This window comes from Trichechus manatus, unplaced genomic scaffold, assembly GCF_000243295.1.
Source record: "Trichechus manatus latirostris isolate Lorelei unplaced genomic scaffold, TriManLat1.0 scaffold00226, whole genome shotgun sequence".
Taxonomy (NCBI): Eukaryota; Metazoa; Chordata; class Mammalia; order Sirenia; family Trichechidae; genus Trichechus; species Trichechus manatus.
Window position 1 is genome coordinate 472,473 of NW_004444162.1, and position 16,011 is coordinate 488,483.

At 41.3% G+C, this 16,011-nt stretch overlaps 1 protein-coding gene across 2 annotated transcripts in view; it reads left to right on the top strand.

Annotated features, from left to right (window-relative positions):
• Positions 1–16,011, top strand: part of NT5E (5'-nucleotidase ecto) — a 41,554-nt gene that overhangs the window by 10,430 nt on the left and 15,113 nt on the right. For both annotated transcript variants that reach the window (XM_004388965.2, XM_004388966.2), the window contains exons 2-3: positions 4,061–4,283; positions 9,507–9,695. In XM_004388965.2, the coding sequence (XP_004389022.1) occupies positions 4,061–4,283; positions 9,507–9,695 (412 nt within the window). The remainder of the gene's footprint in view (positions 1–4,060; positions 4,284–9,506; positions 9,696–16,011) is intronic.

Consider the following 16,011-nt stretch of genomic DNA (forward strand, 5'->3'; position numbering starts at 1 on the left):
TTTGTTACTTGCTAAAGATGCATTTCAATAGATCTCAGGATTGTAATTATTATCTTAGTGCAAGGAGGGAAAATGATTTCACCTCAAGTGCCATCTTTAGTTGATTGACGGTAATTGCCTGGAGTAACCAGGATAGAAAGGATTCTGAGGCTCAGTTCAAACTCAGTGGGAAAGATGTGATACTGTACATTTGTTTGCACTTCAGCTTGAGTAGGTACTCGTCACCTTCCATTTAGTTCGATATCCAAGAGACAGATGATAATTGAATTTTTTTGAAATTCTTTTTAGCATACAGTTCATTGGAAATAAATAAACAGCGATTTGATCACCTCATAATTACTGGAAAATGTTTCTAAGTAAGGAAATTGCTTGTCCCCACTGTAGAATATAGAATACAGAATTTGTATAAATTACAAACCAAATTCAGACACAGGCTTTCCCTCACTCCTAACTATGGGGTGTTTTTAATAATTAAAACAAGAAATTTGGATTCAGAAGTCTTTGAATATCTTCATTCTTCTACTGCTGATTCGTATGACCTGAAAAACTTTCTAGGCCTTATCCCTAGTCAGCAGAGGGTTCTCCAAAACCACTGGGCTGTTATGAACCATCCACATTAAATATCCACATTAATAAATACCTAACAGGAGCTGTGAAAAACATCTTGTCCTAAGAGTTTATTTAACAATAACAATAGGGTTTTGAGTCACAGAAGAATTAAAGAATAAATGGACTTCATGGTTTTATTTTACCAGATTCTAATTTCCTTTTATCCTTTCATTTTCATTTGTTTTAGGCTCTAAAAGGCAGGCAACATTTCAGATGTGTGGGTGGTAGAAAATACTGGGCTGTACTAGGTAGAGAGTGTGGTTTCATGTAAGATCATTAGTTCTTCAAATAAAAAAAAAAATTAGTGTTTTAGTCCTCCTCCTGCACAAAGAAAGTGGTGTGGCTGAGGAACTTGGGCTGACCGGATGCTCAAATTATACTCCTATGATTCTGGTATTGGAGCTAGTGATGAAGATCATTTTGCTAGAATCAGCTCTCTTAAATTGCAGAAAAGCGCATTTGGTGAAATGTAGTGTTATGGTAAAAATGCACAAGGTTGTCATAGGATTAGGATTAGTGAATCAATAGGGTTAGCGAATATATAAGCTCAATGTTACAGATAAAATGTTGGGGTAGGAAGGAAGAGAGAGAGAGAGGGAGAGAGAAAGTGTGTGCGCACATACACACATTTAAGGCCAGGGGAATCACTTGCCTAAGGCAAGGATTAAAACAGTAAGTGACAAGTAACAGTTTAGCTAAAATCGGGATTGTTTGTAAAAGGCATGAAGGGAGACAGTGGATAGAGAGACAAAAAATTAACAAGCACTCTTTCGGAAAGTTGGATGGGAATTTTCACAGAGGACTATAAAAGGAGGGAATAATACTGCAATATGATTTTTTAAATCTCGTATGTTTGTGCTACAAAAGCTCTGTAAAATGTAAAAGAACATGGAAAGATTGATATGCCCTATTATGCTGTTCTGTCTTTTATTGCTCCATGTTCTTCTCTTAGACAGAATTTTTCTGAGGTTTTTTCACGTTGTTAATAAAAATAATAGATATGAATAAATAAGACCAATTTATTTAATGCCAGCAGTGTGGTGGGAGTTTGGTGCCCTAAGGTGAATGGCATGATCCTTCTTCTAAAGAGCTGATGGATAATTAAGTTCTAATTAGTGCAGTAGAAGAAAAATGAGTAGAAGACAGTCAAGGTGAGGAAATGAAAATAAGAGTTTCTAAAGAAAATAAGCATTAAGAAAGGAATTTTTCTGAATTTTTGTAGGAAAAGTTAGCTGTGTATTGCAGAAAGACAGTATATTTGTTAGAGATGCTTCTGTTTATTCATTTATTTACTAATGGTGCACTGCTGCTATACTCCAAGGACTGTGCTGGGCATCAGAAGATACTGAGAGAAAAGCCACGCTCTAAAGGGGCTGACTACTCCATGGGCACATAAGAGGTCAGCAGGGCTGCACAGAGGTGGCCATCGGAGCAGAGGAAGAACATGCAACTCAGACAGGGAGGGCAATGAAGGGTTCTTGGGCAGTCTCTCCTCTAGAAGGGCCATCAGACTTCAGGAGCTGAAGCCATTAGTTGATAAGGCAGTTTACATGCATGACAAAAAGACGGAATATTCCTTCTATCTGTTGGAGTTCCTGGGTAGTGTAAATAGTTAACAGACTCAGCTACTAACCGAAAGGTTGGTAGTTTGAGTCCACTCAGAGGCACCTTGGAAGAAAGGCCTAGGGATCTACTTCCAAAAAATGAGCCACCGAAAACCCAGTGGAACACAGTGAAATAATCTTTCTACAGAAACAATCATTTAAAATAAACTTTACAGTTAAGCAAGCCAGTTATCATAATATGATAAGGAGGATTTATTTCACCATAGGAAGAAGCCATGACATTCTAACAATAGAAGGGAAAAAGACAGTTTCCAAAGACTGGGAGAAGCTTTAAAAATAGATAAGCCTTTAGGAGGGAAGTTAATTAGGTAAGAGGAAGAAGTAAAAATGAGTAGGTAGTCAGAGATGGGGAAATAGGCAAATTCAGAAATCCTAAATTTAATAAGGGAGACAAATATGTGGGAATTTAAAGACGCCGAGTTACTTTCTCTTTAGAAGTGTACACACAAGTATATATTACACACAATCATTTGTGCCATAGATACTCAATGAGCACCTGTGTGCCAGGTGAGGGGGATACAGCACTGAACAGGACAGAGGTGGGGGGACATGGTGGCACAGGGAGCACTCAGCCTATGACGAACACAGACATAAATGAATGACCCCACCAACATGCCTTTGCAGAGCATGGAAAGTGCTGGAAGAAAGGAGATTGGGGCTATGAGCTATAAGAGAATACTCAAAGGCCCTAATTTAGATTGAGGGGTCACCAGCTAGCACATCCAGGCCTGTTCCAGATGACCTACAAAGTTAAACAACATCAGGTATGGTGTTTAGAAAGTGAGATTTCATTGGTTTAAGTACTAAGTTAGCAAAACAGCCTTGGCAGCCAGAACAGGTGGGTAGATGCCAAGAGGAGATGGGTTTATTCCCAGCAGACAATGGAGAAAGGGGTGGAAGGGTCATATGTTCATTTCAACATTGAGTTCTTCCTTGGATGTGAAATTGCTGGAGATGAAACAAAAGGTAACTGAGGGAGACACCAGTACCACACTGTAAATATGGAGAATGCTATTTCCTCCTTGGCTTTTGGGATCTTTATTTTCCCAGAAGAATGAGAGGATCACTAGAGTCCTTGGGAAGAAACAGTTGTGGGAACATAGGGGAATCATGACTGAGGAGAAACGATGAGGAAGAGAGACCTCTTGCTTGTGTTGGCGATACATTTTCTGTTGCCTTTTGCTAAAATCCTATTGGTTTTAATAGTGCTCCTTGGCAGATGGCAGTTTGCATGATGTGCGTTTATGAGAGAAAACAGAATATGATAAGGCTGGACAGAGCCTGGTCAGCGCGGACCCTTGAACCTGCCCCAGACTGACAAAATGAGACTGCCTAGTGATGGTGGGACAGTGGATGTCTAACTAGCTCTCTAGGGGATGTTCCAGAACATTGAGGCCACCTCCTGTAGGTGGTGTGTGGCCTAAGGTAGAAATCTCAGACCAGCCTGATGATCTGAATGTCCCTGGGCCCCACCCCAGGCCCACTGAATAAAATCTCTGGGAATGAGGGTGAGGTGGACACAAGGCCGTGGAATCTCCATGCTATGGAGCCTTGCCAGATTTGGGAGCCACTGGACTAATGTAGGCACCCTGGTGGCGCAGTGGTTAAGAGCTCGGCTGCTAACCAAAAGGTTGGCAGTTCAAATCCAGCAGCCACTCCTTGGAAACCCTATGGGGCAGTTCTACTCTGTCCCATAGGGTCGCTGTGAGTCGGAATCGATTTGATGGCAATGGGTTGGTTTTGGGCTAATGTAATATTGTTTAAAGTATGCTCTTATTGGAAATTCCAGAGTACCTAATTTGTTTTCTCTTTTTCCTTTCCTCTAGGCCCTGGGAAATCATGAATTCGATAATGGTGTAGAAGGACTGATGGATCCACTCCTCAAAGGGGTCAAATTTCCGATTCTGAGTGCTAACATTAAGGCAAAGGAGCCTCTAGCATCTCAAATATCTGGACTTTATTTGCCATATAGAATTCTTAATGTTGGTAGTGAAGTTGTGGGAATTGTTGGATACACTTCAAGAGAGACCCCTTTTCTCTCAGATCCAGGTATTTTCTCCTTATAAAAGCACTATAAAACTCTCATTCCTTGAAAATAGATGCACTAAATCAGAGCTTGGCATTACTTTTATGGACTATAGATAAAAGTAGGAATAATGTGTGGTACTGGACAAAGGGTGTACTTAGGAGGACATTGATAAAATCAGTCTAGTGGCTTCCATGTAGTTTTAATTTGCTTCTTATAGACCTTTGCTCTTCTGCTCAATGAGTGCTTTGTTCACATAAACAGTATCTTTTTTTTTTTTAATTCAGTGTGTCCTGCATCTTGAATTGGAAGTGAAAGCCATTTACATCCAATGTTAAGCAGCACTGGAGGATGAGAGTCACATATCTGCTTCTCTTCCTGTGGAGCCAGAAGCCCAGAGTTAGGGTCTTACCTCCATTAAGTAGCTGTCGTTATCTTTCATTTTGTAGTATAATCATTACATGCTCTGGTTAATGCTCCTTTTTCCTTTTCGTTATTTATCTTTTTATAGTTTTTAATCACTTTGTTATATCTTAAAATCTTTCTAGGAAATTCGTATATATTCTTAAATGGTTTTAATAAGTATATGTCATTTTATATAGAGATATACATATATACATATGTGTGTGTATACGGTGCAGTTATTAAGCAAAGCAAACCCACCAGCCGTTCCTTGAGGGAAAAGACCTGGTGATCTGCTCCCATAAAGATTACAGCCTTGAAAACCCTATGGGGCAGTTCTACTCTATCACATTAGGTAGCTATGAGTTGGAATCAACTCAATGGCACCCAACAACTATATATATATATATATATATATATATAATCTTATAATCATTCAAGAAACATTTTTGAGCAACTTTTATTGAAATGCTTTTACTGAAACCCTTGGGCAATGAGCATAAAAATGAGGTTTCTCTAAATTATCCAAATTAATTTTCTTTCCATATTTGAAGAAAAAAGGGAAAGTAGGAGCTAGTATTATCCAGAAACAAGAGTTTTCATTAAGAATTAACTCATAAAGGACGTATGATTATTTCACAGTTAGAAAATTAATATATTTATTATTGTTGTTGTTGTTGAAATAGGGCCAGGCCGTTGGAAACAACAACAAAGAAAGGTCTTCTGTTGAAAAAGGAGGAAAGGATGGATGTGGGGTGGGAGTGAGGCCTTTCTGCTCTCCACTGTGTGGGTGAGGATTGTCAGTACTTGAGGTGGCAAGTAGACTTCTGCCCCATAGGTGACCAAGTCTTTGTAAACTGTATGACACAGTCATTATAAGCTGTTGTTATTATGGGGCAAAGTGGGATTGTCGGCACCCAGGACTTGCTGGCTTTTGAAATGTTTGGAAGTGCTTTTCAGACTAAAAGGGATGTGGTCACACCAGAAGGACCTCACTTGAAGTCTGAGGCTGGCCTTCTCCAGCCTGTCCAGCCTGACCATGGTCCTTCTCCCTGCTGCTGCACACAGCAGGGCCCCATTAGACCTTCCCAGGGGCTAATGGGATGCTTCCTCTTTGGGCTCCTAGAGGCTTATACGCAAAGTGTGGAAATAGGCTGCCTGACATGCTAACACACAAGTTGCTGAAGTGGAGAGGGCTAGAGAGCGCACCACCGCCCAGTTTCTGCAACCCTTGCCACCTGCTCCCCCAGTGGGTTGGGCACTCCTGCTCTGAGTCGCCAGCGCCCCCAGCTCACACCTCTCCCTGAGCACGGCCACACTGGTGTATCACATTTGTCCCTTCCTTGCTCTTTCCCTCACTGGCTTGAGCAGCCTGAGGTCAGAGCCTAGGTCTCCCCTCACTGAACGTCCAGAACCTAATATAGAGGCCACCGTATGATCTTTGGCTAAAGATGCAGGTTTGTTAAAAAACTGAATAAATACTTATTAGACAGAAATTCAAGAGCAAACTGTGTCTCCATAGTTTATATTTTATTTGCTGTTCTTTTAGTTCATTTAAGATCGAATGTGATCAAGTGCTATAAAAAAAAGAGTCAAAGTCAGGGATTCGGGAGGGAGTTTGAGGAGGGAGGGGGAGTTGAGTGAGAGGAGTGATGGTTGGCTTGGGGATCAGGTAGACTTGGTGAAGAACCTCCTTGGTCCCCTCAAGTAGTATGTAAAACGTCTTGAGACAAAGGGCATTCCAGAAGTGAGCCTAGAGTTACATACTAGAATGTAAGCTCAACGAGTTGGGGGACCTTGACTATCTCATTCACTGATCTACTAGTTATGCACAGTACGCAGCATATGGTAAGTCCTCGGTACATTCTAGTGGAATTAGTACAGGAGAGCAGGAAAGTATGGGGACACACAGGTTATGAGTAGGGAAAGCCAGAGAGTTGGGTTGGGACTTGAGTGTAGAACTTCCTGAATGCCTAGCTGAGGAGCTGAGGCATGATTTGGAGAAAAGCTTCATCCCTCATTTAACCATCACCAACAAGAAGGTAGAAAGTGAGGGAGGTTGTTGGTGGAGAGAAAAAGAGACTCCAGAAATCAGACTACCCTGGCTGGGACTCTCAGAGTCATTAGAGCAATCTGAGGTTGTAACAGAGGGGTTATCTGAAAGGATGATACTCTTGCCAGCAGCTTCCAGGAATCATGGGCTGTATTATGCAGTGACTAATGTGGGAGCAGGCTGGGGTGGAGTGAGACAAGATTTTTCAGCCTCTTCTAAGTCGAAGGCTTGGCAGCCCAGCAGGGCTTCTTCCTACAGATCTCTGGCTCCAAATCCAGCCTACTTCCTTCAGTCCTGGTGACCTAGGAAGCTTTGATTTATTTTAGCTAGGCAATAAAATTCCTGCAATATAACTCCCCTTATGACATCATGAAATTCATCCCAGGGCTTTCTATATATGTGATACCTGGTCCTGTGACATCTTTGATGTGTTGGGAGAATGCATTCCTTTGTCCGGGTAGGCATTTCTCTGAACTTTTCTGTTCCTTCTTGCCAGCCAAACCAGAGGATGGTAGCATTATCTGAAGGTCCCAGCATTTCATTCATTCTACTTAGTGCCTGTTTACATACCAGGCACTGTTCCAGGCACCAGGAATCCTGGCCCCAAAAATCCCTGCCCATTGGTGCTTACATGTTTAGTGGGAGAATAAATAATAAGTGATATGTGTGGTGTGTCAGAAGGTGGTGGTTGCTATGGAGAAGAATTAAGCAGGAGGAGGGAATGGCAAGTGTGGCCATAAAATACCCTTTCATTTCAAAGGGATCGTCAGAGAAAGGCACACAGAAAAAGTGACATGGTGCTGAGGGGCGACGAGGGAGCCATATTATTCTTTTTTTTTTTCCTTCATAAAATAAATTTAATACTATACACTTCTGAAATTATACAGTTTTAATTACAATTACCATGTGTCTTTTACTCTTAGAAAGTATGCATTTTGAAGATATCTTCCTTTTGAGGCTAGATCTTAACACAAAGGGAATAAAACAAATTTTAAATTTGGATTTGATAATAAGACCGTGTGGCTTAGCAAAGTATTTTTGAGAATGGAAACATAATTTTTCTTTTAGTCACTAGAATGCAAAAATCAGCTGTATTTCCATTATGGAATAAACTAAATGTCTTAAACTTCTTTTGTGTGTATATATAATATATATATAATTGTTGTAGTTTAAGTGAAAGTTTACATTCAAGTTAGCCTCTCATGCAAAAATTTATACTTACTTTGTTATGTGACCCTAATTGCTCTCCCTATACTGTGACAGCACACTCCTCCTTTCCACCCCTGAATTCCCATGTCCTTTCAACCAGCTAGGGAGCCATATTATTGATGTCTTCATGGCCAACAAGGGTGGCAAATCTGTTACAACTCCTGATTTTTAAATGTTGCCTGCAAGTTACTGAAAACACTGCAGCCCCAACACAAAGCATGTGAGCTTCTAATTCTCAGACCATCAGTGTGGGGCCTCCCTGGCTGTGATGTCAGTCATACTGTTTATCTTCCATGATAATGTGCACATGTCAAGTTGACTGATGTTAAAGACTCCAGAGTTCCCCCACTGAAGCATGTATATTTTTGTTAGTTGCCACTGAGTCAATTCCAACTCATGGCAAACTCACGTATGCAGAGAAGAACTGCTCCGTAGGGTTTTCAAGGCTGTGACCTTTCAGAAGCAGATCACCAGGCCTGTCTTCTGAGATGCCTCTCGGTGGGTTGGAACTGATTAGTTGTCGAGCGCTTAACAGTTTGTGCTACCCACGGAGCTCAAAGCACATATAGAGGCTCCTACATATCACAGTGTAACAAAGATGTGTTTTTAACAGTCTTATTGCTCTTTGGAGAGGTGAATACTTTTCAACCTAGGGTTTGCAGACTCCTGGGTATTTGAAAGTTCTTTATGCGAGGTCATTAATTTGGGGGGAGCATTTTTATTTTAGTGATGGTCTTTAGAAATCAGCATAAAGAAATCGATCATCTGGAAGACGCCCCTATAGCAGAGCACCAGACACAATGGCAGGACAGCATTTCTGTCTGGGTTTGCAGTCACCTCTGTGCCAGTATAAGCCACAAGGTCTCAAAGTTTTGCTGAGGTTTGGCTACAGAGACAGTGGGAGAAACTGGTGGTCTTGCTGCCCAGGGCAGTGCAGTCCGACTCACCAGTCTGTACCAGTCGGGAATGGTTTGTTACCACTAAGTCAAGGAGTAAACAGATAGTGAAGAACGTTCACACTTCCAGTTCCAGCAATATGTAGATCAAACTCTTATTTAATGCAAATTTCAATAATGCCCTAATGTTAACATTATCGTCAAGTGAACAGGACAGCGTTATCAACTGGCATGTTAAAACTGACACTCGAGGACTCCTTGCTGGCAGAGTTTTGTTAAGTTTGAAGACCGATGATCCTGAGCTTGCAAACAAAACCCTGCAGTTGCCAGTACTGTTCTGTACAACATGCTATGTGCTCAGGCATTTTCTGCACTGGTCTTGTGGAAGTCTAAATATAAAAACAGATTAAAAACAAATTCAGATCTGAAGCCTCATCGTTGTTTGAAATTCACTTTGGGCAAAATAATATGATCCACAACATTAAGTGAATGTAACTGATGATATTGATTTGAATTTTATTTGGCTTTGTAGGGGTTTTGTATGTAATTTGTAAATGTTTTAGTTTAAGTAATTTAAGAGCTTTAGTAAATTAAGCTGTTTGTACTTGGTATGCTAGAATGTATTTAAGCAATATAAATAATAAATCATGCTAATAAATTTCCATTTTATTTAATTTGTTCCTTAGGAAAGAATTTAGTATTTGAAGACGAAATCACTGCATTGCAACCTGAAGTAGATAAGCTAAAAACTCTAAATGTGAACAAAATTATTGCACTGGGACACTCTGGCTTTGAAATGGATAAACTCATCGCACAGAAAGTGAGGGGCGTGGATGTCGTGGTGGGAGGACACTCCAACACGTTTCTGTATACAGGTAATTATTTCAGTAGGACTGTGCAGCGGGGACATCTGCAAAGCATACTGTGTCTTTTTTGCTTTGGTAACTGTTATTATTTTTACTGCTATTTAATATACACTGAATGGCAACATGTACAAATCTTAAAGAGACATTACTAAGAATAATTTATTGATTTCACGATTATAAGTCAATTTGATTAACTTATATATATTATAAATATATATGGCGTCCCTGGGTGGCACAAATGATTAAGCATTCAGCTACTAACTGAAAGGTTGGAGGTTTGAATCCTCCCAGAGGCAGCTTGGAAGGAAGGTCTGACAGTCTACTTCCAAAAGATCACAGCCATTGAAAACCCTATGGAGTACAGTTCTACTCTGAAACACATGGGGTCATCACAAATTGGAGTTGAATTGATAGCAACTGATTTTGTTTTGTTTGTTTTTTTCTAAATATATAGATATAGATACACAGATAGATATTATATATAAAACATATATAAAAAAACAAAAAGATTACTGAGTCCCAACCAAAAGTCAGTTTAAATAGGCTATTTCAAAAAACAATGTCCTAAGATTTTTTAAGCATAAACAAAGTAATGTATATAGGCGTTTATTTTGTAGGTTGCACAGATGCAGAAAGAGCCAGATAACTCTGGGCTCAAGTCATGACTCTTCTGCATACTAAGACTGTTAAGTGTCCTAGAAGCCACTTAAGCCTCTGGAATTAGCGAGCTTGCGCATGTATGCATGTCCTAGTTCTGAGCACACACCGCGTGCACATTCTCTTCTCCCTCTCCCTCTCTTCCTCCTGCCCCCCCTCTCTCCCTTCATTCCTCCTTCCCTCTGTTGAAATATTTCACAAAGTGGAGCTGGCTTTCACTTAAGGAAATAATGCAAATATTTATGTGTGTTAATTCTCTTCCTTCACAAGTAATTTGCCTTTTTGTAGACCCAGGCTAAAGAATAATTTCAAACTCAGTTCCACCATTAGTGGGTTTCCAAGTCAATTTAGTAGGTTGTGACTAGTAGGGGTTTTTGTTTTTTTTAACAGACTAGTCTGAAATAGAATAGGGACTCACATTACTCATGTTGTTGTTGTTAGTTGCTGTCAAGTGGATTCTGACTCATGGAAACCTCATTGCTCATAGGAAGGATAAATATTGTTTCATGGAAAAAATATGTTTAAAGCAGAGAGAACAGCTCCAGGCACATAGCAGGCAATATATAAATGTGAATGGGGATAATGATGTGTACTGGACAGTGATGTGAACCTTCTTAATGCTTGTAATGTTGCAGTGAAACTTCTGAGAGCCACTTAAGTAACTCTGTTGTTAGGTGCCGTTAAGTCGATTCCAACTCATATCGATCTTATAGGACAAGGTACAACTGCCCCATAGAGTTTCCAAGGAACAGCTGGTGAATTCGAACTGCCAACCTTTTGGTTAGCAGCCTGAGCTCTTAATCACTGTGCTCAAGACCAGGAAAAATCCCATTAGAGCAGGTCTTTGGGGACAGCGCTAGTAAGACTCTGGAGCCTGACTGGCTCTACCATTAACTAGTAGTGGGATCCTGGGCAGGTGACTTACCCTGTCTATGCCTGATTCCCTCAGCTGTAGAATGAAGCAGGTAACAATAGTACATACTACAAAGGGTCCTTGTGACTTAATATATCTAATGAATGTTTGTAGGGAGAGCACCTCAGAACAAGGTCTCATACTTTAGCTGTTCTCATTTCAGTTGTGTCTCAGCTCTGCGGGTAAGACCTGTGAAAACCCTTCCCCTGAGGCTTTTATTAGCTTTTCTCCGAGGCAGTGTCAGAACCCTAGGACGTGGTGGGAACTAGATATCTGTCTCTCACCACCTCATCCTTGAGAGTAGTGGTTTCAAACCTTTTTTTCTATGATTCATAGTATGAAAGACATTGTGCACCAGGACCCATATGCACGCGCATGCGTGCACGCACACATATCCACACACAAACATGCGCAATTGAAAGAAAACTTTTACAAAGTACCTGGATTGCACCATGGTATTTTCTGTTCAGAATGTAATTATAGATAAGACAGACTTGATGAACCTGACATTTCTTCACGTTGCTGCCAGTGGCACAGTCTGACGGGATGGATGCATCCCTGATTCATTACTAGTGAAGGAGGGCCAAGACTTTGTTGTTGTTTGCAGTGTTGTTCATTGCTCCATTAATTTCCGCCCCCCGTAGTTTAGATAATTTGTCTTTTAGAGCAAGAAAAAGGTCTTATTAGTTACCTTACTCACAGGACGGGGAAACACTCTCCAAGGAAGCACATTTCCTTTGGGCATTAGATAAAGACTGTTGGATGTTTGTGGTTTAGTAAGTGAGCCCAGAGAATCAGTCCAGGGGCAGATGTGTGGCTGGTAGCTTCATCTTCTTGAGTGTGGCTAGTCCAGGGACTACTTGTCCCAGTTGTCACTTATTCTTTGGGTCCTTTCCATCAACTTATAGCCATGTCCTGGTGCTACCACCAGCCTCCTTTAGAGAGCAAAGTTGGAACCTTCTGGGTGGTGATTTTTGCAGCCACATAACACTGGTCAGTGTAAGCTCCATCTCAAGAAATTGTCTTCCAGGATGAAATGAGTCTATCCAAAACCAAAATCTAAAAAAAGTGACTATGAAACACAGTCCACACTGAACTATACATGTAAAAATTGTTGATTGGTAAATGTTTTATATATATATATATATATATCACATTTTAAAACAAAAGCGAAAAGCACTATGACCAGATTTTTTTTTAAGTATAAATATGCACATAAATAATTATGTAAATAGATAATGACAAAGCATGCTAGAAGGGAAAAGTACAAGATACTGTGAAAACATAATAGGAGGATCTGACCAAACCTAAGGAATTATCAGCGAATTTTCCCCTGAGGATGTGAAATTTGGCTAAGATCAGAAAGACACCCAGAAATCAACTTGGTAAATAATAATAACCAGTTGCCATTGAGTATATTCTGACTTACGGTGACCTGTGTGTGTCAGAGTAGAACTGTGCTCCATAGGGTTTTCAGTGGCTGATTTTTCGGAAGTAGATCTCCAGGCCTATCTTTCGAGGCACCTCTGGGTGTAATCAAACCATCAACCTTTAGGCTAGCAGCTGAGTGTGTTAACCATTTGTGCCACCCAGGGACTGTACAGTTAAATCTATATTGAGCGCTTACCTCAAGTCAGTCTTCATTTGCTGCATTAACTGTTAAAATTCTCCCAACAAACCATAGTCTCGGGAAACATCTAGGTCAATTGGCATAACATAATCCATAAAGACAGTGTTCTACGTCTGTTTTGGTGACTAGCAGCTGGGGTCTTAAAAGCTTGAAAGTGGCCATCTAAGGTACAACTATTGGTCTCTCCCTGTCTGGAGCAAAGAAGAGTGTAGAAACTGAAGACTCAAGGAAACAATTTGTTCAAAGGACTAATGGACCACAGAAATCACAGCCTCCTCTAGCCTGAGGCCAGAACTAGATGGTGCCTCGTTACCACTGCCGACATCTCTGACAGGGATCACAATAGAGGGTCCCAGACAGAGTGGGAGAAAAGTATAGAACAAAATTCACATTCACAGAAAAAAAAAAGAAAGACCAGACTTACTGGTCTGGTAGAGACTGGTGGAACCCCCAGGACTGTGGCCCTTAGGTACCCTTCAGACTTGGAACTGACCCACTTCCGGACATCACCTTTCAGCTAAACAATAGGCAGGCCTATAGAGCAAGCAGTATCACCAGTGAGGAATGAGCTCCTCAGAACATTCAAATATACAAGACCAAAAGGGTAGCATTTACTCAAAACCAAAATTCAGAAGTCAGGAAGGGGCAGGAAAGCTGGGTGAATGGAAACGGGGAACCCAGGATGGAAGTGGAGAGAGTGCTGACACATTGAAGGGATTGTAACCAATGTTACAAAGAAATCTGTGTATAAATTGTTGATTGGGAAACAGATTTACTTTGTAAACTTTCACCTAAAACACAATAAAATATTAAAAAAAAAAAATTCTCCTAACAACCCTGCAAGGTAGGTATTATTATTTTCTCTCCTTCATAGATAAATAAACTGAAGGAGAAAGATGTAAATAACTCACATGTAGGCCTTTGACTCCAAAAGTTCCTAATCCATATGCAAAGGCTCCCAAGCAGGTGGGTGTGGTCTAGGAATGGAAAGAGGCTAAGATTGCTGAAGTGCAGGGTGGGCATTCTAGATGGAGCTGGTGAGAAAAGAAAGGGCCAGATCATGTAGGTCTCATAGGTTATGATATTCGTGTTAAACATCTCCATCTCTGTCTTTTTCTAAGGAAGTAGCTTAAACTCGGGAGTAACATCATCATAGTTATGTTTAGAAAGATCATTCAGGCTGCCGAGTGGAGACTGGATTAGAAAGAGGCCTGAAAAGGGTGGTTAGGAGGCTGTTGTAGAAACCCAGAGGCAAGATAATGGTGGCCAAGACTGTGGCTGTGGCTGAGGAGATGTAGAGAAGCAGACAGACAAAAGCAGCGTCTGTCGAGATTGAGCACTTCCAAGCAATTTCAAAGAGAGACTCAAGTCCCCTAGAAGCAATAATTTGGAATATGCTAATTATCAATTTGAAGAACAAATCCATCTTGGAAGAAATACAACCAGAATGCTCCTTAGAAGCAAGCATGGTGAGACTTTGATTTGCTTACTTTGGACACGTCATCAGGAAAGACCAATCGCTAGAAAAGGACATCCTATTTGATAAAGTAGAGTTAGCGAAAACTAGGAAAACCCTCAATGAGCTGGATTGACACAATAGCCGCAACAATGGACTCAAACATACGATCACGAAGATGCCTCAGGACTGGGCAACATTCCTTTCTGTCATACATAAGGTCACTGGAGTCAGAGCTGACTTGAAGGCAACTAACAAAAACAACTAATTACCAGTTATTTTTACTCAGTCATTTTAATAAAAGCCCCAGTTAAGAAGTTCTTAAGTCAGACCCATATAAAATAAGACCATAGCATGAACAGCCTTAAAATATTATAGAATTCAGCTCGTTGAAAACCCCTTCAAAACCCTGTTCCCTCACACCTGCGTTGCCATGTGGTCTGCCCTCTTGGCCTCTTCTGGCCACTGGGAGAGCAGTTGCCCATGCCCATACTTGTGACCACCTTATTCTAAGGACTCCTGCGGCCACAGCTCCCACGCAAGGCCCCATTAGGTTCCTCAGGCACCCACACTGTGCTGGGAAATGCCCCGCTCACCAACTCAGCATTTCAGTCCACAACTCCACGGCTTCTCTGGTTTTCTTTCCTGGATTGTGTATATGGCAGATGACTGGAATACAGTCTGGTAAATGATTGCTTCCTGCCGAGATGACAAGTTTCTAAAGCACATGTGTGGGTCTGTGTGAAGAAAATGTTTTGCTCATGAGCATCTTTGGCTGGATAGCGTGGAAACTGTGAAGCCCTGGATTGCTTCCTCTGCCAGTGGTTTTCTGGGGTTGCAAGGTGGGGGGAGCAGGAGGCCTAGCCGGCAGGAGGCAGCGATTAGCCAAACCAGACCTGCCTGCCATTGTATCAGCCACATCAGAAGCATCCTCCTTGTTCCTGATGTAGTCTGTAAAGATGCGGATAACTCACTTTTTGTTTCGGAATATGAGAAAGTGAGTCTAACGTTGAAAGTGAATCCGGGACGCTGGGATTGCTAGCTCTTGTTTGCAGAATGCTGGCAGACCCAATGAGGCATTTGACCAACTCGTCATATTCGTAACTTCTGCATTCTTTTTAAGTACGGATATTTCTATGGAAGGTAAAAAAACAAAGGATTAAAAAAAAAAAAAAAGGTCAGGCTTCCCATTCCAGGCGTTTGCATCTGGTTAGTGCTTTTTCCTCCGGGATTGGATGGGGCGGGGGTCGGGTGGGGGCGTTGTGCGCCGTCTTGTGGACATATGCGGAACTGCACCTTCCTAAGAACCTGGACTCAGGAGAAACTACCTTCGCAAACTTCACCAGCTGAGAGGGTGGGAGGGGACTGTCACATCCTCTGGTGCCCAGAGGTAAAGACCGCACTCCAGGCTTGCCCAAAGGACGACGGGCACAAACGGAATGAGGACGATTGGAGTGTTAACCTTCCCTGCTACTCTGCAGTGATCAGATAATCTGTAACCGTCACAGCCAGCATCTAGAGGGCGTTCTGAGGCGGCGCAGCTTACACTGCAAATGGAGACAGGACAAGCCTCTCACTGGATCTCAAGTGGGGCTCTTTGTAAAACTAAATTTCCCACAATGTTTTCTTTTTTTTCCTCTCTCTCTCTTTTTTTTTTTTTTTTCATTGT